Below are 24,161 nucleotides of genomic sequence, written 5' to 3' on the forward strand. Positions count from 1 at the left end.
TTTCATTAAGGAGCTGCTTAGGGTGTTCCTTTCATAATGACCTACTTGGGAAGTGCAAATTTCTTATCTCTAAATTGGTATATGAAGTTTCCAAAGGGACAAGGAGGCAAGAGATTTCGGGCACTGTCTCCTTCCTGCTTCCTATCCACTTTACTCTTGCTCTCAGATCCCAAGCCATCTCTGACTCACACCTGACCTTGCTTCTAAGAGCAGTTCTGGGTGTGCACAGGGGGTATCTAAGAAGCCACTTCCTCAGAAGCTTGCTGGCTAAGGATGGAACTCCATTCTGTCTACACCGACTTCCTCTGCCTAGGAGCCAGACCTCTCTTCTCTAGCACCCTCCCTCTTGGCCTCAGCTCCCAACTCTTTATTCTACCCTCTCCTAACCTGGGTCTCCCTCCCAGGGGTCTGACCTGCCAGGCTCTGCCGAGCTCTTCATCTCCTTCTTAATCTGCTCTTCCTTGCCCCTAACCCCTGCCTGACCCCTCCACAGGCTTACTCTGGGCCTGTTGCCACATAGCCCAGACAAAAAGGACACCTGAGTCCTAATCTCTGTGGTGCTACCAGAAAACTGCGTGAGTTCAGGCAAGTGGCTGAACCATCTGAGCTCCGTCTCTCTCCCTGTGTTGGGGCATCTCTAGGGTCTCTGGGGATTTGAAAACTCTAGTTGCTGCCAAGCTCCTTCTTGCCTCCCTCTGCTCTCCATCTTCTGACTCTGTTTCAAGCAAATAAGCAAGAGTACAACGTGTGGGGACACACAGGTAAGACTCCGTTCTCCATTTGTAAAGATGAAAGCATTTGTCTTTATTTGCACGGCCCTGGACGGCTGACAGAGGAAGGCAGTGTGTTCAGAATCTTGTCTTATGCCTGCATAGCAGGGTTCCCAGTGTTTCAAGGGAGCTCCTCCACGTAAGCGGCAGGAAAATGGCCCTTTTTTCCATTCAGAGAACCAAACCACCATCCTTCTTCTTGTTTCCTGTATATAGTCACAATGTCGCCTGTGAAAATGCACATTTAGTTAGACAAAGGGTGCTCTGCCATTTAAGTACACGCCCAGACCCAGTGGGTAAAACAATTGGAAGGAGATTCTGCTTTCAAGAAGTTACTTGGGAGCATCATTCTCTGTACGTGATTCAGATGAAGCAAAATTTATTGAACACCTCTGTATAAAGTAGGCATAATGCAGAAAATATTAAAAAAGAATAAGGTAATGGACAACCAAATTATGCCATAAGATAGTTTCATTAAGAATAGAATCACATTGGGTCCTACATCCTTCTTGTGCTGGATGGCTTACTCTGGATATAGCCTATGGCCTGTCATCAAACTCTTTCTCCATGTCTGTGTTTTAAGGGTTTCTCATGTTGGTGACTGAGAAAGTCTGGTATGGTGACTATAAGGTTTGTCTCAGCTACCAGACTTTTCTTTAGATCGCAAGAGCTTCTCTCCACTACATGAGCCAGCTTTATAGTCCAAAGTTCAACTCACAGCTTTGCACAGAAACATGACACCCCTTCATTCAGCAATGTAGATTACTTTAATAAAATATCAATTTGAAGACAATACATTTTAAAGCAATGAATCAAATACATAAATTGCTAAGAAGCACATGGCCCTTCTCTAATTCTCTTTCTTTAAAAAAAAAAAACACTATTCTGATCTTAGGAACCCTAAAGCTTAACCTGGTGCCTCAAATCCTCTGGCTAAGACCCTCTCTTGGGAGAAAGTCCTTCCACTCTGGCTGCTGACTATACATCAAAGCTGAAACATCATCTTCCTTCAGGATCTAAGAGCTCCTTTACTTTGAGCATCCTTTTGAGGTAACTTTTCAGTCTATCTTTCATTCATTCTCCTCCCCAGTTATTTTCTTTCTTTGGCAAAGGAGTGTCCACCCCCTTCCTTCCCAGCTCACTCATAAATCACTTTTCTTATAGGAGATCATTCTCAGCCTAAGTTCTACCTCTACTGAGTTCGGTCAGGCCAGCAGATCTCAGGTCAGCATATCGACACAGTCTGCTAACAGAGATTCAAACAAATAATTTAAAATTTTGTTGCCGGTTTCCCCAAGCCTCCAATGGTTTTGTTTACTTAAGGAATCCACTTATGATATAAAGTGTAAGTAGACTTTGCTGCCATCAGAACTGAAGGCAAAGAAGAGAATCAATTTATTGTGTGACTATGGATCTCAAACCCAGGCCCTGGAGTCTAGATGGCATCTGGGAAATGTGTTTTTTATTCACACAGGAAGTGGGAATACAGCATTTCCTACTGCTGTAGGTAACCCTAGGATGACATGATGAGGAACAAAGTGACTTCCAGAACACTTTCAACTTTTAAATAAAGGCAGTGTTGATTTAAGATAAAGGGAGGAGAGGGCCTACTCTTTATTTCCCTTTTTCTTATCTTTTTTTAATTTCTGACCTAGAAGGAAAAGTAGTTCCTGGAAGAAATCTGGCTGGCAGTCTGAAAAGGAAGCACCCATTAACCAATAGCAAGTACATGGTGTTCCTGTTGTGTGACTGCAAAATCCATCATGACTTCCTGTTGGTTTGGGGCGCCATTTCCTGCTTGTAGGTAATAAACTCTCTACTACAACACAACTCTTTCTCACTCACCTTTTCATTTCCAGATCTCTGCCTTAGCTTTAACATCCAAATATGGTTGCTAATTGGACACACAAAGAAAGTGGAGGGTAGGGGCATCTGGGTGGCTCAGTGGGTTAAAGCCTCTGCCTTCTGCTCAGGTCGTGATCTTGGGGTCCTGGGATCGAACCCCACATCAGGCTCTCTGCTCAGCAGGGAGACTGCTTCCCCCCTCTCTCTGCCTGCCTCTCTGCCTACTTGTCATCTCTCTGTCAAATAAATAAATAAATAATATTTTAAAAAAAGAAAAGAAAAGAAAGTTGAGGCTAGTGACTTTTTCTTATTTAATGTTGAGGGTAACCCATGACAGCACACCTTTCCATGTTCAACAAAAATCTGTGACACAGAGAAGGGGGTCATTTCCTAGATTGGCCATAAACCACTTTTCTGAGAGGTAAGTGGGAGAAACATTAATCTAGAAGTTCTCTGACCCGGCTTCTAGAACTCACACTTACCCTAAGCCATGAGAGGAAATCATTTCACATTCCTGTGTGTTTACCTTTCTGAAAAGAAAAAGGTGGGGCTACCTTTGCAATAACTTTCCATTACTGACACTCTACTCCGTTAGGGCTGTGATAAGAAGCGTGACTCTGGGTTTCTGAGTTCAAAGCCAGTGCTATCAATTCCTGTAACTTCAGCCAAAGTACTTAACCTTTCCATGCCTCCGTCTCTTAAAAGAAAATGGGAATAAACAATAATACCTACCTCAAAGGGCTATTATGAACATTAAATGGACAATGTGCTTACAGCGATGTCTAGCACTGAGTAAACGCAGACTACATATTAGCTATTTTCATTATGTGACTTTTATTTCTGGTGTGCCTTATCTTTATTTTTCAAAAAGGGTGATTATAATCCTGAGTTGATTTGATGTTGTAGTAACTTGTAAGGCTGTTGAAACAATACAGGAGTTTTATTCAAGTAAAAGATCTCACCATGGGAAGGCAATCAAACTATTTGAAAATGATTCTTACCTTTTTCCAAATTTAATTCATCATCTTGTCTGGCTTGAAAAGAATATAAAGCCTTGCAAAGACCGCTGCCGAGCTGGGCCACACCAGAGGCTGAAAGTTGGATTCAGTTATAATTACTAATGCTGTATCGGTAGGCAAGATGGGAACAGAATGGGAAGCTCTTGAGTGGTTGAATGGTGTGGTGCAGAGCCGAAATCTGCTGACATTTTCTCAAGAGGAAAGTTTATAATTTCACATAGTATTCACTCCTTGGTAGAGTAACCATTTATGACACACTACTATGTGTACGGACTAGGTATATGATATAATCAAAAGCTGTATGATAATTTAGAACATAATAAGTCTGGAGAAAAAAATAATAAAGATGATAATTTAAAATTGTTTTCCCCACATAAACTTCTTTACCAACATCAGTTAGCTAATACATATGGTAGTATGTATTAAATATTACTATATCATAATAAAATTACTAATTAATATTATTAATAAAATTAATAATTATTTATAATTAAGTAATGTTGGTATTATGTATTAAATTAAAGTGATGGGAAGTCTTTATTATACCACGTGAACCATTACATCCTGGGTTTTCCTGGAATTTTTTTGCCAACTTCTCATCAAGAAACTGGAGAATTGAGTTTGGAAACTATAGTTAAACGAGGGGACAATGACGTGTGTGGGTGTGTGTGAATGTGTGTGTGTGTGTGTGTGTGAGAGAGAGAGAGAGAGAGAGAGAGAGAATGTGTTCGAGTTTGTACGTGTGAGTGTTGAAAGGTGAAAGGTGAGGGGTGCCGGCTGGCAAATAGCTAAGGTCAGGAGCTGAATAAAGGGAGGAGGTAGGTCTTGGGATCACCATGTTTCTCACAGAAAGGACAGGATTTTTATGGACCTTTGGAGGAGACTGTGGAGACAGAGTTTCTCACACTGGTTCAGGGTGAATGTATGGACAGCAAATTGCAAACTGAATAACACGGATGCCAGTCATCTAAGGGACCTTTCTTATGGCATACATTTTTTCCCCCAACCCTCCGCTTTTTGACTCCTTCCCACATTTTTGGATTACATCTGCACAGAGAGCTACAAATGCTAACAAATCAATCCATCCTAACTGAAATGCATTTTTTGTGTGTGCTGATATATGCCCATGTGACCCTGAAAATAAAATGTAAATGTCACAATGTGCTTTACCAACAGAACCTAGGCCCAAATTATTGTGGGCATGGGATTACCTGTAGATGAGGAAATTGGAATTCTCTGCCCACCAGGACATGTCCTGCTCACAACATTCTCTAATCTCTTCATAAGAAAAGGCCGAGATATTTTTACATAACTATGTGTCTGTTGCTGTTTAGATAGTAAAAAAAAAAAAAAAAAAGTCATTTTAACAACACATTCATCTAAAATATTTTTGACAAGTTTAACTCTTCCACAGTTTTTTACCTCGGGAATATGTCTTTGAATTTTGGGGAGGAGAGTATAAATAAATTATTCAATACTTTTCTAAACTCTTCTATAAACCTTAATTGTTTCTGAAGCCATAGTATTTTCAGAATTAGACCATTTCAGCGTTTTATGGCCCGTGTTTCCAATTCTGACCTGCAGCTCCAGGTTAAATAATAACATTCAGAGCTTTACTTCCTCACATTCAACTTTAATCGGCTTTAACGCAAGTGAAATTGCCAGGACTCTAAGTGATTTTTTTTTTTTAAATAATTTTTTTATTTTTTATAAACATATATTTTTATCCCCAGGGGTACAGGTCTGTGAATCACCAGGTTTACACACTTCACAGCACTCACCAAATCACATGCCCTCCCCAATGTCCATAATCCCAACCCCTTCTCCCAAACCCCCTCCCCTCGGCAACCCTCAGTTTGTTTTGTGAGATTAAGAGTCACTTATGGTTTGTCTCCCTCCCAATCCCATCTTGTTTCATTTATTCTTCTTCTACCCACTTAAGCCTCCATGTTGCATCACCACTTCCTCATATCAGGGAGATCATATGATAGTTGTCTTTCTCTGCTTGACTTATTTCGCTAAGCATGATACGCTCTAGTTCCATCCATGTTGTTGCAAATGGCAAGATTTCATTTCTTTTGATGTCTGCATAGTATTCCATTGTGTATATATACCACATCTTCTTGATCCATTCATCTGTTGATGGACATCTAGGTTCTTTCCATAGTTTGGCTATTGTGGACATTGCTGCTATAAACATTCGGGTGCATGTGCTCTAAGTGATTTTGAGACCAATTTGGAGTCCTGAGTCTCAGAGAAAGACAAGCCCTTTATCACAAGATAGTTACAGCTCCCCCTTCTGACAGTAAATGGAAAACAGCTTCAAGGAGGAGCGACTCCTGTGCCTTCACGCGCTCACCATCATTCCTCTACCTCAGAATTTAGGTCCATATGAAATTTTACTCTTAAAGCCTGTTCAGAGAATAAAGTTAAGATATGAGGAGGAAGAAGAAGGAATCCAAAATGTTATTAGCTCCTCATATTTAGTCTGCAAAGGAAGTACTCATTTGTGAGGAGCTCTTGTTACTGCACTAAAAGGAATAAAAATAAATTTATCTTAAAATTCCACAATTGGGATTTGAGATCTATGCCATATAGAATTCATAATAGCCTCTTCCTCCCTAGTACTACTTGAAGCCACTCCTTACAGCAAGCCCCGTCAGGAAATTACAATCCATCTCTTAAGTTTTTACCTTTTCTTTCCACCTGAAGATGGCGTTACTACAGGGATGGCTGGGTTGAGGTCTTTGCTCAAGTTCTGCTAACACCGATGACAGTTTGTAGGCATTTGCTTGCAAAAGGTCTAGTTTCAAATTGGTCTGTGGACACATCATTTGGACATGTGAGTAAATTTCTAGAAAATGAGGCAGAGCTGCGTGGGTAGAGGGATGTCAGGAAAACTCCCAAGACGACAGAGAGGTCTAGAAAAGTCCATGCAGATAGGCCCAGAAAATGCTAAAGAGAGCAAAAAGTGGACCTTTAAGCACTTCAAAGGAAACCCGTGGTTGCTGAGTGCACCTTATTCCGGACTCTTATGAACAGGATAAACTGGAAAGCTAGACACATGAGGGTTCTGTGCCAACAGACAGCTTTACTCAATTTACTGTTGAGGAGTGAGAAAGGGAATAAGTGTTGACTGCAGAAGGCAGAGCTTTGGAGGTCTTTGAAGAAAGGCCGTTGAACGTAGTGCTTGGTACTGTGAGCAGAACTGAACTTGCATCAGATCGGATCCAACTAAAATGATGTGAAGTGGGTTTTGTTGTTGCTGCTGCTGTTACTGTTTTTCCTACAGAGGTGAGGTCTTATATTACCCAAAAAGTTTACAGTAACATTTCTGGAAACTGGAAACAATATTTGGACTATTTGGGTATAAAAATAAGTGAAGCTAAAGGTATATGCCTAGTTCTCCATTTGACCTTGAACTAGAAACTTCATAATAGCTTCTCGGTCAAGCTGTGTTCAGTCAGGATAACTGGAAACTAAACAATGGAAGGAGCCCGCGTATCCCATCTCTTCCTCACCATCATTTCCTCCCTTTTCCACACCTCCAGCATGGGGATTCCTAACCCTGCATTCCTTACCAGGGGACCACAACCATGGACTGAACACTTCTGACCCCACTGCATTGTCGGGGAGGCTAACCTAAGGTGAAATTGAAACCCATCACATACCATCTACCATTAGACCTAGTCTGCATCTGAGAACATCACAGGGCAAGTCTCCTTCCACCTCTCTGCAGTGCTCCTTCCCACCTCTGAAGGCAATGTCTACTCTACATTCAATTTCTGCAAAAATTTTTCATAGAACATGCCTTGCCAACATTCTTGCTTCAAATATGGCACTTGAAGGACCAAGAGATAATGAATTGGGAAGAATTTAAATGAAATAGCTTCCTCCTGTAAGAAACCTTGCCTGGGGAACACAAAGTCTACCAATATCCCCAGTCTCCCTCCACCCAATGCAGCGGTGTGTAACCAAGTTACAAAGGTATTTGGCATCCAAATACTTGAAGGTTTGTACTGGCTCCGTCATAAACACCGTGAATTCAGGAGGCGGACCCTCTCCAACCTTGCACCCTCCGCTGTGTGAATCAGGCCAACGTGTACCCAGATATCTCAGGGCATGTCCTAGGCTGGTAATGATGACAACAAAATTCTATGCAAGAACCACCAAAGAAATAAACATACAACTTCAGACCATCACAAAATGCTCCATAGGACTCTATTTCGGTAAACAGCCTTTGCATAGAATTCGTAAACCAAACATTTCGTACTGTCACAGAAAATGTCCTATGGACTGCTTTCTATTTTCGTAGGACCCGCAGCCATGTGTCCCAGCAAGTGTGTTAGACCTCTGCTCCCAAGTGAACAGAATTCAGGGCCTTTCTCTTCTCTGAGAGCGTGAGGCCTGTACAACAGCTCCCCCACTAAAGGAAGCCTCTGCTAAAAAACAGATTCAACTGTACCTGGCTGTATCTGTCTCCTTTCCCCAGAGAACGACCGAAACTGCCTGTTTGAACAGAGGGATGAGGTACCTGGCTTTCACAAGAGTCAGTCAGACTACGTACAACGTGCCAGCTGCCTGTTTCCTTCAAAACATGGCTAAAGATTTTCTATCTCTTTCTGAGTTTTTCTCAGACGAATCCCAGTCAACTTTCTCTCATCTCAGCAGAAAACCTGTATCTAGCACACATAGCTCATAGTATCTGTTCATTTTCACTCCTACATAAAATCCACAGGCCATTGCTGGCCTCCCTTTCACTGTGGGTACCTCTGAAGCGGCCCATGGGCATTGCCCATGACCCCCCACAAACACCCGGGAGCTGCTGTGGGGCAGGCCCTCAGCAAAAAAGCCCAGAGATGCCTCTCCCTGCCCTCTCCTGACAGTACCTCCCCTTCCCTCAAAACCGCCTCAGTCTCTAAACGTTTTTTCCCTTTTCCTCAGAAGTTTTTGTTGCACACTCCAGACTCCCCTCTTCCTTCTCTGTGGCCAAGCTTTCCGTTTTTCGGTTATTTTCAGAAGCTCCTGATGTTAGCTGACCGGTAAGTAGGAAATGAACTCTTTGTAGTTACCAGGATTTCAGCTCTCCTCTGTGCACGGTGCTGGCACTTTCTAGCTCACACTTTATCTTCACAATAACCCTTTGAGGTCGGTACCGAGAAAAGTAAAGTTGTCCCAAGTCCCTGGAAAGGGCAGAGCGAGATCCAAATACAGGCCTTTTTGAATGCAGACCCTGTGTTTTTAATCCCGTCTCTTAACGGGGTTAATGTACACCTGGTTTCCAGACCCTGATGGAATTATTCTATTTTGGGGAATTCTATTTTAGGCACAATTGGTTTCCTGGAAGGACACTAAAGCAAACATGTCTAAGTAGTTGAATTTTTCCAGATCCCTTAAACGGCTTGTTAGGGAGGCTCCCTGACTAGATTGGTCTATGTCATGAGAAAAGAAAGGCAAGCAGAGGTCAACCGGACCCAGAAAACAGCATTCTAAAAATAACTCTTTCATCATTAAATCTAGGAAAGTGGATGCTGCAAATATTTACCTCATCCATCAAGGCTGCTGTGATTTTTTGGCTCTCTGGGTCTGAGAAGGCGGCGTCCCTGGAGTAGGATTTCAGCATGCGTTCCAGGCCTGACAATGAAACCGTCCCCTCAGTCACTGCTGTCCTTCCTGTCCTGGGGGGTACACAGCTGACAGGGGCACGTGCAGGGGGAGCCTGAGCCCAGAAGTGACACCAGGACGATTTCCCAGCGGCCGAGGCTCTTTCTCTTTGTAGCTGTGACTAACTTTGACTGAATGGGTGGCCTGTACCCTCATTTAATGAAAGTTGAGAAATTCTGGTGTTTAAAAAGAATCTTGATTGTTATTTTGCAAGATGAGCTTGGTGAATCCTCCTTGGGGACCCCGTGCGTGGTCGGTTCCCCAAACTATCGCAGTGTTGGGCTCTCCCTCACTGTGGTAGTTTCTAACTTTTCACCCTCTTGGATCCAGCGATTCAGGGATTACATTTCAGTGTGTTGTTCTGGTCCACATCAAATGAGGTCCACACACCAGAATCACGAGCGCGGGGCTGTTTTTATTACCCGCATCGCTTTAGAGCTGCTTCCCATTCTGACATCCCTAACTCATTCAGAAGGATCGTTTACAAAGAAATAAACAAGGAAACTAAACCCGTGTGCTCAAGGAGGTTTACGGTGTTTTAAAGCAAGCAAGCTGTCCCTCATTCCAGCCAATTTCAGAAACAATGCTATTATTTCTGGAGACACAGTGCTTGGATAGCGCTCTTAACTAGACCCAAATGTCATTTTCAATCTGTTTGTGCTCTCCTGTCTTCTTTCCCATTTTTCTTGATTCACACAAATTAGGTCTGACATATGAATCTTTAAATGAGGTGATCCCTGCCCCAGTTAGCAAAGGTGGACTCACCCTACCTCTGAATGAAACCCCTGAGTAGAAAGAACACTTTCCCTGATCGGGCCATTCACAGATCTAATTACACACCTTCCTGGTCTCTTGAGGCTTTTTCAATATCTTTTTGCAGTCTCAACAGTTTTGATTTTAATGAAGACTCTTGTCGCTCTTTATTCATTGCACTGTTAAGATCTTCTTCCTTTAGGGAAAAAAAAAGATGCTTAACAATTGAAGGAGAAAAAGTAAGGTTTGCTACTCTCAGTTGCCCTGAGAATTTCACTGACAATGTATTTAATATTAACTTGACAGAAGAAAAGGAGTAAAAAAAATAAAGTCAGGATAACTTTTGGTTTTCTAGATTGTTCCATCTGTTCTCGACCTGCTTAATAAGAAAACTTCTTCATCCACAACTTGTATGTACACTGCTGAGCACTTTCTATAATAGAACACATTATCGTTGGAGAAAGAGCCTTACTATAGTTATTTCATAGTTTCTTGGTAAGTAAATCTATTTGTTGGATACTTTACGGCTCCCAGTTAATCTTTCTTTCTAAAAGAGATTTTATTTATTTATTTGAGAGAAAGAGAGAGAAGACAGCACGAGTGGGGAGAGGAGCAGAGGGAGAGGGAGAAGCAGACTCCCCACTGAGCAGGGAGCCCGATGCAGGACTCGATCCCAGACCCCGGGATCGTGACCTGAGTCAAACACAGACACTTAACTGACTGAGCCACCCAGGCACCTGCTCCCTATTAATCTTGATTCAAGTTAGAGTTCTTTCAAGGTCCAAATGTCGCATGATGCGTTTGCTGGGAGCCCGGACATTGTCAGGAGTGGAACCGGTGTTTGTTGTGCTCTGCTCTGTACTGGCTGGCTACTGGGGATGTATGGGCTACTGGGGATGTATGAACTCTTCCCAGATGGGTCTATGATTCAGTCAGGCCTTGAAGCATAACACTAAGAGATCTAGCAATTCAAGGCCACATTCGCTCATGAGTGGTGCAGACAGGAATGCGTGATTCAGCGAGCGCCAGGACATGAAAGTTTCAAGGAGGCTAAGAAGACTTAATCAGGATTTCTCGGTCAAGGGGAAGGAGGGCAAAGGGTACTCGGGGCAGGAGAAATGGCACAAAGAAAGGGCAGATGGAGGCTGCGGGAGATACATCAGGAACAATACACAGACCAGTTGCTTGAGCAAACACAGTGGAAGGAAAAGTAGTCTTGGCAGTTTAGGCCAGATTTATGGGCTGAAGAAGGGATTTTGTCATATAAAATGTGAGAAACTGTTACCAATATTTGAGGTTTCACATCTATTATTTCAAGGGTTGAATGAAAAAAAAAAAAATGAAGACATCAGGGACGGTTGGAGACGTGGCTGAAGTGGAGGGCAGCAGATGGACAGGACCTCGTAGAGACTGAGGGGACACTAACATCCTTAGACAGAAGGAGAGGAGTCAGGACTTTGCTGATACAGAAGGAGAAAAATGAGCATCCTGACTGTTGGTGGAAAGATTAGCTTTAGATAGACTGTCACAAAGCTTGAGGATTTATAACACAGAGAATAGCCTTTATAGGAATAATAAGGTAGAGACAGACATTTTATTTACATATTGTGAATGGTATATTATAAAAGTAGATATCATTATTACATGTGATCCTTGCAACAACCCTGTGAGATTGGTCTTATTTTCCCTCTGACAGAGAAATAAAGAAAGACACAAACGGAACAGTTTGAAACCCAGGATCTCTGAATCCCAGTGTTCCTTCCCATCTGCTCCTGTGAATGCCCACCCCGGTCCACCGCCACCCCACCCTGCGGCCCAACAGCCCCCAAACCAGAGTGCCTAACTCCACCCATCAGGCCCTCCTCGCTGGAGAAATGCACATTATATTCTGGCTCTGGCTCCAGCTCCCCAGCAGGCCAAGACTTCATTTGGGCTGTTGGGGATGCATGTAGTTTACAAGTATATTTCCAGAAGTGGATCGCTGCTGGCACAGCTCAAGGAGAAAGTATACTGCTATCCTTGAACTTTCTTGAATTCGTCCTTCTCTTCCAAAGACTTTTGAAAGATCAATATTGAAGGTGGAACTTGAAACTTCAGATGCAACCTTCTGAGCACGGCCTTTATAATAACCTTACGAGTATTTTCACACTGGTCATCCCTATATCTGCACTTGGACTGTTCTCCTGTCTTACCTTAGTCCCTGTACATTTCTTGGCAACTAGATATAAACCAGTCTAGGCTTATTGCCAATGTCTATAAAAGCAGATTCTGGGCATGTTTTACTTTGAAGATAACAAGGAAATCCCATTTACTCATTTGGAGATACAGTCCATTCTCTTAGACAAGAGATATATAGTCATTAGCTCTGGTGCACTGACATTCCATAGAAACCAAATATTCCCATGGGCATGTCAGTTATGGATAAACTGTCATGGTTGCCTCCCTACATCTCGCTAGAAGCCTAAACACATTTTTAAGAAGAATGATCCCTATTTTACTATTTACTTAGTCAATAGGGGCATTTTTATAAGAAAATGACTCATGTATTTTATTGTACATTTTCCCATCTCAAGGGTTGCCTACACTATTGGCAAGAGGGGAAAAAAAAAAAAGAAGAGCGCTTTTAAGAGTCTCATGCTCTAACTTCCTTTCTACTCCCATCGCTACATTTGTTTCTAGTTGGAACAGACATTGCTATTGCTAATTAACTTAATTTTTTCCAGGGTAGGAAAAAAAAGAAGATTTAACTCAAGAAATGGGTGGCCACTTACTGCTGTTTGGGGTGGGGGGGAGCTGGTCAGAGCCACTGTCGTGCCTAACCTAACTGCCTTCCCTCCTCCTTCACCTCTTGTTCCCTGAACAGGACTCCTGGGATGTTGGATTCAGCTGCACTTTTAAGCCTATAGGAGGCCATGACCAGTAGGCTAGTTCTCCATATGGTGGAAATGACCCTTCTCAATCTGGACCTTGAAAGTCTGGAAGAAATACAGCAGAGGAGTTCTTCCTGCTGCTGGTGGTAATTAATGATCAGTTCCTAGAACAGTACAATTAAGACTAACAAGAGGGGAGCGGAGGACAAAATCCTTGAGGTGTGACCCAAGAAGACAAAGAATTTCCCCCCAGATAACAAAGCAGTGCCTAGGCTCTGACCAGGCCCACTGATCAGTTTTTAGTAAGTTTCATATAATAACAGAATCACCCAAATGCCCTCAAAATAGGCTTCCGTAATATGGTGTGAAGTTTTCAAAGGCAAGGACCGTGAAGAATGTTGACCATGATCCCCACCTTCCAGGAGTCCTACCCTTGTTCAATCCCCTCCACGCACACTTACTGACTTGCCCTTGTACTATGGGGCTGCACTTATCGACTTGTTTCTGACAAATAGAATAAGAAGAGATGTCACCTCTGAGATTAGCTTATGTCCTTCTTGGACACTCTAGTTCTGTCTCTTTTGGGTCACTAGCTTCCAGGTGAAGCAGGCTGGCCTCTTGTGAATGCCCCACAGGTGGAGAGAGCCCACATGGCAAGGAGCTGGTATCTGCAGCCACCAGGTTGGGGGGGAGACCAGAGGCCTGCCATCTGCCATGTGGGTGAGTTCAGAAGCAGGTCATTTCCCAGGAAAGCCTTAGCCTGGCTGCAGTCGTGGCAGTCCTTGATGGCAGCCTTGTGAGGGACTCAGAGTCACCCACGGAAGTCACACTTGGATTCCTGGCCCACAGAAACTGTGAGATAATAAATGCTTGTTTTAACCTGCTAAGTTTGGGGGTAATTGCTATGCAGCAACAGACAACCGACAGGCTATACAGTGATTATTTTTAGGTCCTAAAACACGTCTGCCTGGCATTACTCTAGGAGACCGAGCATAAAGATTCAGTCTAGAATCCCATTTGACTTTCTTCCCTTTCAGAGGACACCAAAGACATATTTCTACTGCCCAGCTTGTAAACCATGTCCTCGTTTTTTTGTTTTGTTTTGTTTTATATATATCAACTATGAAAAAATCAATATTTTCATACACAAAACAAGATATTTCCTTGGCAACCGTGCCCAGTGTTTTCCAAATACGTTCCTCAGCCTATGAACAAGGTTCCCCACCAAGGGAACTTCCTTCTCTTCCATACTTACAAGGTAATCGGTTAATAGGAACTCGGACTTATTTTCTGTGGATGAAACTGCAGTTTCTTCCATGAGAGCCTGGGTATCTTTTTCCACATCTATCTTGCTGATGGCACAGTGAATTTGCGTATGGCACTGCAATGCCAAGAAAGCAGAATCAGGTTGCTGAACAATGTTTGCTGCCGATTCTTGCCGTGTGCATCAGAAACAGAGAAATCTTGACTACTCACTGTGGTCAGGGTTTGGCCAAAAACAGAAATATGTTGGGTGTACTGGTTCAAGTTATTGTATAAAAGCTTAATTCTTTCCTTCTCCAGCTCCAGGATACTCTGAAAAGGATGGAAAATGACAGAAGATGAGCCAGTTGCTGTGCAAAGCTAAAGGCATCCAGCCAGGCAATGACACCCCAAGAAAGCCTGCGGTAGCGGTCAATTTATGCCTTTTGATGATGTCATTTCCAGGCCACCGTGGGGTAGGTTCCCAGTACAGGAATGTCATTTGGTGTGTGTCCTGTTTATCCTCATTTAGGATTGGTTTAACTCACATAGTTTCTGCAGGCTGTTTTGGCCCAAAAGGTATATAGGCTGATGTTGTGCGTTAATTGGCATTCATATAATAAAGGGAGAAAAGAGATCATTTGAAAAGCATCTGTGAGTTTTGTTTTTTGTTTTTTTTTTTACTTTAAAATTTTACTTATTTGTCAGAGAGAGAACAAAGGTAGGGGGAGCGGCAGGCAGAAGGCTCCCCGCTGAGCAAGGAGCCAATGTGGGACTCGATTCCAGGACCCTGGGATCACGACCTGAGCCAAAAAGTTTAACTGACTGAACCACCCAGGCATCCCAGCATCTGTGAGTTCTAGAGAAGGAATGGGAAGCCCAGTAAAATCCTTATCCATACCTTGAATATACATTCAGACTATTTGACAAGAGCAGAACCCCGAAGTCTGATCAACTTCGAAATTATGAAATTTTAGGCCAGGTTTTAGGAACACTTTGTAACCTGGTGGGCCACTGTTTCCTTATTTTGACACAGGCTGAACCCCAAGCATCAAACTGAGACTAGAATCACCAGTATCTCTTGGTGGAGATGGTAATGGTTAAAAGATTTTAATTACATTTCAGGGAAATCATTAAAATGATCTATGTCTCCTCATGAAAAGAGGCAGTGATATACTCCACTGTGCAAAGGTGAAATCCATATCTCAGTAAATTACTGCTCTCTATGATCTTATTCTTTTGATATAAAAAAGACTGTAGAGAAGCAAAATACTCAGGAGAATCTCGAACTGTCCTCCTGTGCTTTTACAATAGCACATATATGAGAGTGTGGTCAGAGCTAGCAGGGAACCGCAGATCTGGAGACAGGTTGGGGCCCAGCCCCACGCTAACTCACATCCTTTATTCATTCTCCTCAGTCCTGTAGTCCTGGTCTTCCAGTTGGTACTACTCAAGGAGTTTGGAAGGATTTAATTTTCATCTAAATTGCTTAAATAAAACTGATCAAAGAAATACCAGATTCTCTCCAGAGCAAGAACTCTCCAATTTTAGCATGCTCAGTCATCACCTAGACCCCTTCCTAAAATCATTCAGAGCATCGGATTCATCCCATTTAGGCAGGCAATCAGGATTCAGAATTTTAACAAGCACGCTAGCTGGGGCCACAAAAAAAAATCTAATTTCAAAATTATTTATGATTCTTCTACCCAGAGCTAACCCATTAGCATTTTGATGTATTTCAGTCCATCTAGGTGTGCGTGTATGTACAATTTTATTTTTCTAGTTACCTAGGAAATTATTCAAGTTTGTATCCCGTTTTTTTTCACTTAACATTGTACAAGAGTGGTTTCTCCTGTTGTTTGTCTCCAGAAACACCATCTAATAGAGTCCGCTGTGTGGGACTGCATACAGCGTAGTTGATTCATTTAGTCATCCCCTTAAGGCTAGCCATTTGAATGGTTTCCACCCTTTTGCTTTTAATGTATTTTGAAAAGGAATTGGTTTGTTTTTCAGCTATTTCCTCAAGATGAATTTATAGAAAGAAAATTGTGTTTTTCACCACGGGTTCTGGGAGACAGCCAAGCCCTACTGTCTTGAGGCATCCATTGTATGCTATATGAGGCACCCACTGCCCCCATCCCCAGCCCCTGCGCCCCCCCCCCACATCTAGAGAGACAGTCACTACCACCCTTGGGGGAACTATGAAAATAATCACTCAGATTATTGTGGTTCAGATGAGGAACACTATTGAGAAGGTGAACGTCTTTAATGCTCTTGACACTTATACAAATGCCTCTCTACAAGAATTCCTTTAGTACTTACTGTTGGAAACAAATATTTGGCTCTTGGTAATTCTTAGTAGCATGGCTATTATTTTTCAAAATAAATTGTAGATTATTTCTACCAACTGAATTTTTTGTTCTTGGAAGATAGGTAATGTACCTTGAGCATGGTACGAGTATGAATAGTAAGACTAATTGACATATGGTTTGTAGAACTGGTTTTATTACTTCCTAACCTCACTTGAAACTTGACATTTCTTAGTGTCTGGTACACTGCCTCGAGCACAATGAAGGCTTCCTTAAAGAACTTGTAAATCCAATTTGGAGAGTAAGAAGGGGTAAGAGGATACATTATAGGACGTCTAAATGAATTCTTATACCCCATTTCTACAGAAGAATGGTCCTGGGAGAAGGAAGGGGGAAAAGGAAACTGAACAATGCTTGTCACATTTCCACCTCACACACTTATAATAAAATCCCCCTTTAATGCAGTTCAGCCCACTTTTGCTATGTGTCTTCATGAATATAACATTCTTCTCCTCAGTTTGTGAACAACAGAAGATCTAGAACACACAGTGTAACATGTGAGTTAGTGACTTGGTGGTGCAGATGGAGTGCATACAAGCCAAGGGAAGAAAAAGGTAGGGCCAGGCAAGGATGACTTGGCAGAAGTAGCCTCCAGTGAGTTTACAGGGCTGAGCTGGCTCTAGGGAGAAGGTAGCTGTAAGGGAGCTGAGGTAAGAGGGAAGTGTGAGAACTGAAAGCAAGGTGGGGCATGATATTGACCTCTAGCATGGTGGGAACAATAAACCAAGATACAAGAAGGGTGAAAGGAAATCTTTCTTTTCCTTACAGAGATTCTCATTTTGAGCAGATTCTCCATGGGACTTGGATTCTAATTTTTTAAAAAACCCAGTTTTAAATATTTTTAAAGCCCAGTTAAAAGAGATTTTTTAAAAAATTCAAGTATAATTAACATACAGCGTTATCCTAGAATAAGGTATGCAATATTATGACTCAGTGATTCTCTATATTACTCAGTGCTCATCAAGACCAATGTCCCCTCAATCCCCTTTGGCTATTATATCCGTGCCCCCCCACCCCCACTCACCTCCCCTCTGGCAACACCAATTTGTTCTCTATAGTTAAGTCTGTGCTTTTGTTTGCCTGCAAAGTCATCTTTTGAAACAGAGATAAGTGTATATCTTGTCACCATCAGGGAGACTTTATAAACAAAAAAGATAATTTCTATGATGTCTTCATATAAACGTTGGGGCTGGTGAAAGGGAGTGAGTCAGGAGGAGAGGTGTAGGAGGACCCTAACAGGAAAAAAGAAAACGGAGAAAAAGGAAGGAGAGCTGGTAAGAGCCTCTGAGAAGGGAGCTGGTAATAGCAATACCTAAGACATTTTAAAAGCCAGCTGGATGTTGGCTACATCAGACATGTTGGCGGCCGTACGAGGTGGGAGCCATAATTATCCCCCATTCCTGTGATGTAGAGGGTGAGAAGAGTGCAGACCCAGAGGTTAAGTATTTTTCTCCTAACCCTTGAAGGGCATCTGGAAGATGGAATGGGAACAGCAATTTCTCTCCCATAATCTTACAGGGCTTCCGAGGAAGCCAGCCTCTGTGGAAAAGCCACAGGTCCACTGAGAAGTTCCAGAGGGTGAGGCAACACTAGAGGCCAGGTTGGAGAGTCATGTTTCAGATGGACAAATACAGAATGGGAAATTAGAGAATCGATTCCATTTACTATAGCACCAAGAACCATAAGATACCTAGGAATAAACCTAACCAAAGAGGTAAAGGATCTGTATTCGAGGAACTACAGAACACTCATGAAAGAAATTGAAGAAGACGCAAAAAGATGGGAGACCATTCCATGCTCTTGGATCGGAAGAATAAACATTGTTAAAATGTCTATACTGCCTAGAGCAATCTATACTTTTAATGCCATTCCGATCAAAATTCCACCGGTATTCTTCAAAGAGCTGGAGCAAATAATCCAAAAATTTGTATGGAATCAGAAGAGACCCCGAATCGCTAAGGAAATGTTGAAAAACAAAAATGAAACTGGAGGCATCACATTACCTGACTTCAAGCTTTATTACAAAGTTGAAAATTAAATCCTTGGTCCTTTCTTGTCATCTTCATCTAAAACCTATTGAGCAGAAGCAAGGAAAGTCCCAGGACCCTATGTTTGAAGGCGTAAATTAAAGAAGGGTTTATCCTCATTTCCTCTACTCTTTGGCCTAGTTTTCTTCTCTCCTTAATTTCCCTGCTCCTCCCTAACTCTGCATCTATCCTACCTTGAAAGTGGAACAGCGAGAGATTAAATATGGCCCTTCGAATTTTGCCTGTGCAGAAGCAGAGAGCAGCGGTCAAGCCCGTGGCATCAGATTGCTACGTTAAACCCTGTCACCATCTTGGGCGAGTGTCTTCACGTCTCCACTCCTTCACTATAAATTGGGAAAGAAATGGCATCCTCTTCATGATGTTGTGATGAACGCAAAACGTAACGCAGTGAACGTCCTCGGGGCCGTGTCTGTCCCTAGCAGCACCTGTATCGTTCCCACATCATTGTGCTTAGTCAAAGTACGTCTTGATGGCCTATTTTTGCAACTATATCTCGCTTTAAACATTTTCTTAAACTTAAAATGTGGAGAAAAAAGAAACCAAAACATTCGTGTTCTTAGCGCTCAGAGTTGAACATTATTTCACTGGGTCAGATTTATGTTGATTTAAAAAGTAGAGAGCTAAGCTATTCAGACAGACCATAGTGGGAGTAACTTTTGAGGCTGGGTTTGTTTTGTCCTCTGCCAGGCTGTCCACAAGCTGTGTCAATGTACATGGCAGCTCAGTTCAATTTCCACCATCTCCCTCACACAACACAGATGCAGTCTATATGTGTAAGTCTACAAACACACACATAAAAACTCACTGTAGGTTGGGGCATGGGTTTTTTTTTTAAAATCCTTTAATTTACACACAGTGTATAAATAGCATGTTTCTTTCCTTCAACATCATGCTTTTGTGGTTAACTGGTGTGTGCGTGTGTGTGTGTGTTTAAGATTTTATTTATTTATTTGACAGACAGACATCACAAGTAGGCAGAGAGGCAGGCAGAGGATGGGGGGAAGCAGGATCTCCACTGAGCAGAGAGCCTGATGTAGGGCTCGATCCCAGGACCCTGGGATTATGACCTGAGCCAAAGGCAGAGGCTTTAACCCACTGAGCCACCCAGGCGCCCCGTGTGTGTGTGTGTGTGTGTGTGTGTTTTAAGATTTTATTTATTTATTTGAGAGAGGGAGAGAGCTAGAGAGAAAGCTCGAGAGGAGGGTAGGGGCAGAGGCAGAGGGAGAAGCAGGCGGACTCGATCCTAGGATCCTGGGATCATGACCTGAGCCAAAGGCAGACACTTAACCAACTGAGTCACCCAGGTGCCTCTAATTTGTGTTTAAATATAGTTTTAATTCATATTTATTGCTAGATATTAGTCTACTTTCTAAATTAGAGCACATTTTGAGAGTAATTCCTCTACTGATAGGTATGAGGATTCTGCACAATTTTTTCTCATCATACAGTTATAAACAATTCTGCAGTAAACATTGTTACACATCACCCTTGGTATACAGATGTATACTAGATATATGCCTAGGAGGGGAACTGCCGTGCTGTAACTACATGCACATCTCAGTTTTACTAGATACTATTAAGTAATTCTCACTGGAGAGGTATAAGAACTCTTGTGTCCCAGCAATTCTCCTTTGGCAACACACGATGTTGTCACTTTCTAATCTTTGCCAAATGATTGAGCATCTTTTCATATGTCTATCGGTGATTTGATTTTCTCTTTTGTGATCTGCTTGTTCATACCTTTTAAGTTTCATCAGATGATTTGCCACAATACTTTCCTTATACATCTTTGCTGCTAAACTTTTACCTCCCAGGCTAGATGGTTCTCTTTAATCATTGCTCCAGGGCCCAACACAAAGCCCCACATACAAAGAACTCCATTAAGTGATTGTGTATAAACAGCTCTCAGGCCTAAAGCTCACTTCTGAGCACCAAGTTCTCAAGCCTTAATTTACACTGCACTTCGACAGCACTTTCTGAAGTTAGCTGCGAGCTATTGTGTCCACTGAGAGTTAGAAGCTGGCCACCGATCCTCAGTAAATAAGCACTGGTTAATGGATCCATGGGGAAATAGAAATGATTGGAAGTCACGTGGTTTGCCTAATGTCACAGTATGAGTGAGGATCATCACCAAGGACAGAGCTCATCCGGTCCTGTAACTGTAGATCTGACCTTCCTTTTCAACATCTCACAATGCTCCATGGAAGAAGAGAAAAATGCCAGCACAGGACTCACCTGGTAGCAACTTTCCAGTGTGTTTTCCCACTTGAGTCTGGTAGCACAGCCAGCCAGGTTTTTTTGGTAGTAGTTTTCATCTTCTTTTGCCAACTTCTCCGTCGATTTTTTCAGTTTACTGAGGAGCTAAAGGAAAACGTCAGGGCCACATATTCCTTAACACATTTATCAAAGCCCTTGGTAACCCCAGGTAAAGGATTACATGCAACCCAACGATCTGGTTCTCATCTCCCAGCTAAAGTCAGCCGCAGTAACTACAGATGACAAAATCAAAGCTCTTTCTCAGAGAAAAGGCATATCAGAGCTGAAAGGAAACTTAAGGGTCTGTCAATATGATTCCTTCTATTGTTCACATAAGGAAACTGAGGTCCTTCAGTGTGACGTGACGTGTTCATGTTGGTCAAATCAAGGAGGAGGCCAAGTGACAGGTGGGGGAAAGCAAGCGCAGCTCGACTGTCATCTACTAATGATTCCTGTACTCTTGTAAGGGCCTGCTTAGCCAGAGAGAGCCATTTTGTTGTTTATGCAGTAAACTTAGATTGACCCTGCCCCCCCAGAGGAACTTCCTTAGAAACAAGTCTGGGAAACCAGTAAAGTATGACTGACCAGCCCCTGATAACAGAGCCCATATACTAGGACGTGTCAGGTCAGAGGGAGGTAACAGAGCCCAGAATACAAGGATGAGTCAAGCCAGGTGGAGACATCCAATCAGGAAAGCACCCCCCCTAACCACCAAGAATGTGGGCCCTGCCTTTTGGGTGCCAATCACCAGAGTGATAGGATAGTTCAAATAGCTACTACAGCGTGAATTGTAATTCAGTTGGCCACCTGTGTGTGGCCAGGCTCAACCACATGGCCTTTATTCTATAAAAGTTTTGTCTGTGAGACTGGGAGGGGTCACCTCTTTGCAAAAGACGGTCCTGATCGGTCAGTTTGATTATCGATGCTTGGCACAAAATAAAGCTTTGTTTGACCTTCGCTTTGTATCAGTCTCCCTCCTTTGACTATGGACCCAACACTCTCATTTGGTAAATCCTCTGTGCCTCAGCATTTCTTTTCTTCTTCCTCTTTTTCTTCTTAAGGTCTTATTTATTTACTTGTCAGAGAGAGAGAGAAAGAGTGAGCGCACAAGCAGGGGGAGCACCAGGCAGTGGGAGAGGCAGATTCCTGGCTGAGCAGGGAGCCGATGTGGGACTTGATCCCAGGACCCTGAGATCATGACCTGAGCTGATGGCAGACGTTTAACTGACTGAGCCATCCAGGCATCTCTTGTGCCCCAGCATTTCTTTCGAGGACAGGCAAATATTGTGCAAGCCCGGAAGTTTAGAACTGGCTCATTGTGAAAAGCCTGAGGCGCAGGCCAACGTCCACTACAAGCTGTGGACTGCTTGCTTGCCAGGTGCTTTCTGCTCATGCTGCTCCCCAGTGATCTGTAGTTCACAAACAGCCCCCTCCTGCCAGCCACCAAAATTGGCCATTCTGATTGTGAAGGCTTCTAGAAAATCAAAGTGATAACAAAACGCTCTGCACCAGGGTCCCTGAAATTGATTCTCAAAATGTTCAGACAAGTAATTTCAAATCTTGGGGAACAAAGGAAATTGTATTACATGAATGGTTCTCCCACTTGAATATGTTTAGGAAGGACCTGAGTGCTTGAAAAATTGCAGATTTTCAGGGTCCCACAGGTGGCAATACTGATCCAGCCATTCTAGAACGGGACTAGGAAATCTGAAGTTCACTACCATCAGGGCGATTCTGATACAAATGGTCCTCAACACACAGGTCAAGGAGCACCAAAGATCCCTCTGGCTTAAGCAATCTAGGAGTTTCAAGGACAGAGACAAAGGCTCTTATAAATGACCTTCTTTAGGCTTAAGGACATTTTGACTAACGTTTTAGTAATGAAGAACATTCATCCAAAGTGGTGAATATTAACACCACTCAATTATTCTGATTGATATGCTAGCCATTCAGCTGTCCCTCAGCTCTGATGTATGACTTACACAGGACACATCTGGTTTTGTATATCAAGTGTAATGAACCGCATTTATCTGTAGAAACATGAGCTTGTGAATTTTAACCTGATAACAGTATTGTGAAAAAGCTGAAAGTGTGCCTTGGATATACTTTGCTAAATCATCATCCTTAGATTCTTACTGAGAATGCTCACATCCCCCAGCAACGAGAAGGAAGTCACTTTTGAGATGACTGCTCACATTCACCAGCCAACACTATCTAGCTATATCAACTAGAAGTTTCCGTTAAACAAATTTACAACAAATAACCCCAAATAGATATAAAAGATGAATGGTAGACTTTCATATTCTTATTTAAGGAAATTCTCAGAAAACTTAATAAAATTTGTCAAATACTGAATGCTTTTTCTTTTCTTTCTCTTGGAACAAACATCTCACTCATTTATTCATCAAACATCTACTGAGTGCCACAATGTGCCATGTGCTAGGCTCTGGGACTAGAAAGTAAACTAGACAGTCTTCCCCTGCTGTCAGAGACCCACAGGGCCAACACTATCCCATGTGATAGATCCCAGAATGATATGAGTATTAGGTATCACTGGGGCACCAAGAGGGGTACCTAAACTAATCTTGGAATTAAAATGACACGTAAGTTGAGCCTTGGTGTACAATGGGTACTCACAGAAATAACTGTGTGAATGAATCTAAAATGGGAGTCATAATTAGCGAGATAAAAGAGCATAACATGATACCGATAAAATTTTTGGAGAGGTTGGAGCATGCTGTTTGAGAGAGAACAACAATAATACTGAAAAGCTTGGCAAAGGTCAAGTCAGAGAGGGTCTTTAGGGCCACATAAAGGAGTTCAGACTTTAGCTGAGGTCACCAGGAAGCCTCTGATGGCCTTTAAAAGGAGAATTATATGTTCATATTTGAGTTTCAGAAAAGTCAGGTGGGCTTGCAGATGAGGAAGAGATAGAAGGAGGCAACACAGAAAGCCAAGAGACCAGTCTGTCAAAGAGCTGCAAGTAGTGGTGATGGTGGTCTGGGAGAGAGCAGTTGGGGTTGGGGGGGAAGCACTAGTAGCAAAATTCAAGAAGTATTTGGGTTAGAAGGTAGAACCATGATGATATGTTACATGGTAATATTCAAAGATATAGAAAACAGGAATAACAGAACATTTTTGGTAGAGGGAAGTGATGGTTCCAATCTTGGATGTTGAGTTTGAGGTACTAAGAGGCATTTCAGAGACTGGTTGGACTGGAGACATAAATTCGAGTATTATCAGCCTGGATATGGTAGAAGAAGCCTTGAGGGCACATCTATTGAGCATGGGTTATTTAGTGAGTACCCAATTTTGAGACTACTAT

At 42.5% G+C, this 24,161-nt stretch overlaps 1 protein-coding gene across 2 annotated transcripts in view; it reads right to left on the reverse strand.

The window, feature by feature from the left end:
* Nucleotides 1-772: 772 nt before the first annotated feature.
* The window catches only part of NOSTRIN (nitric oxide synthase trafficking), a 56,906-nt gene continuing 33,517 nt past the window's right edge, over nucleotides 773-24,161 (reverse strand). For both annotated transcript variants that reach the window (XM_059167113.1, XM_059167112.1), the window contains 9 exons: nucleotides 20,816-20,941; nucleotides 14,398-14,496; nucleotides 14,177-14,302; nucleotides 10,139-10,247; nucleotides 9,180-9,268; nucleotides 6,328-6,453; nucleotides 4,846-4,960; nucleotides 3,617-3,706; nucleotides 773-998 (listed from right to left, as the gene is read on the reverse strand). In XM_059167113.1, coding sequence (XP_059023096.1) covers nucleotides 892-998; nucleotides 3,617-3,706; nucleotides 4,846-4,960; nucleotides 6,328-6,453; nucleotides 9,180-9,268; nucleotides 10,139-10,247; nucleotides 14,177-14,302; nucleotides 14,398-14,496; nucleotides 20,816-20,941 — 987 coding nt within the window. In that variant the 3' untranslated portion in view covers nucleotides 773-891. The remainder of the gene's footprint in view (nucleotides 999-3,616; nucleotides 3,707-4,845; nucleotides 4,961-6,327; nucleotides 6,454-9,179; nucleotides 9,269-10,138; nucleotides 10,248-14,176; nucleotides 14,303-14,397; nucleotides 14,497-20,815; nucleotides 20,942-24,161) is intronic.

The sequence above is a fragment of the Mustela lutreola genome, chromosome 3 (genome assembly GCF_030435805.1).
Source record: "Mustela lutreola isolate mMusLut2 chromosome 3, mMusLut2.pri, whole genome shotgun sequence".
Taxonomy (NCBI): Eukaryota; Metazoa; Chordata; class Mammalia; order Carnivora; family Mustelidae; genus Mustela; species Mustela lutreola.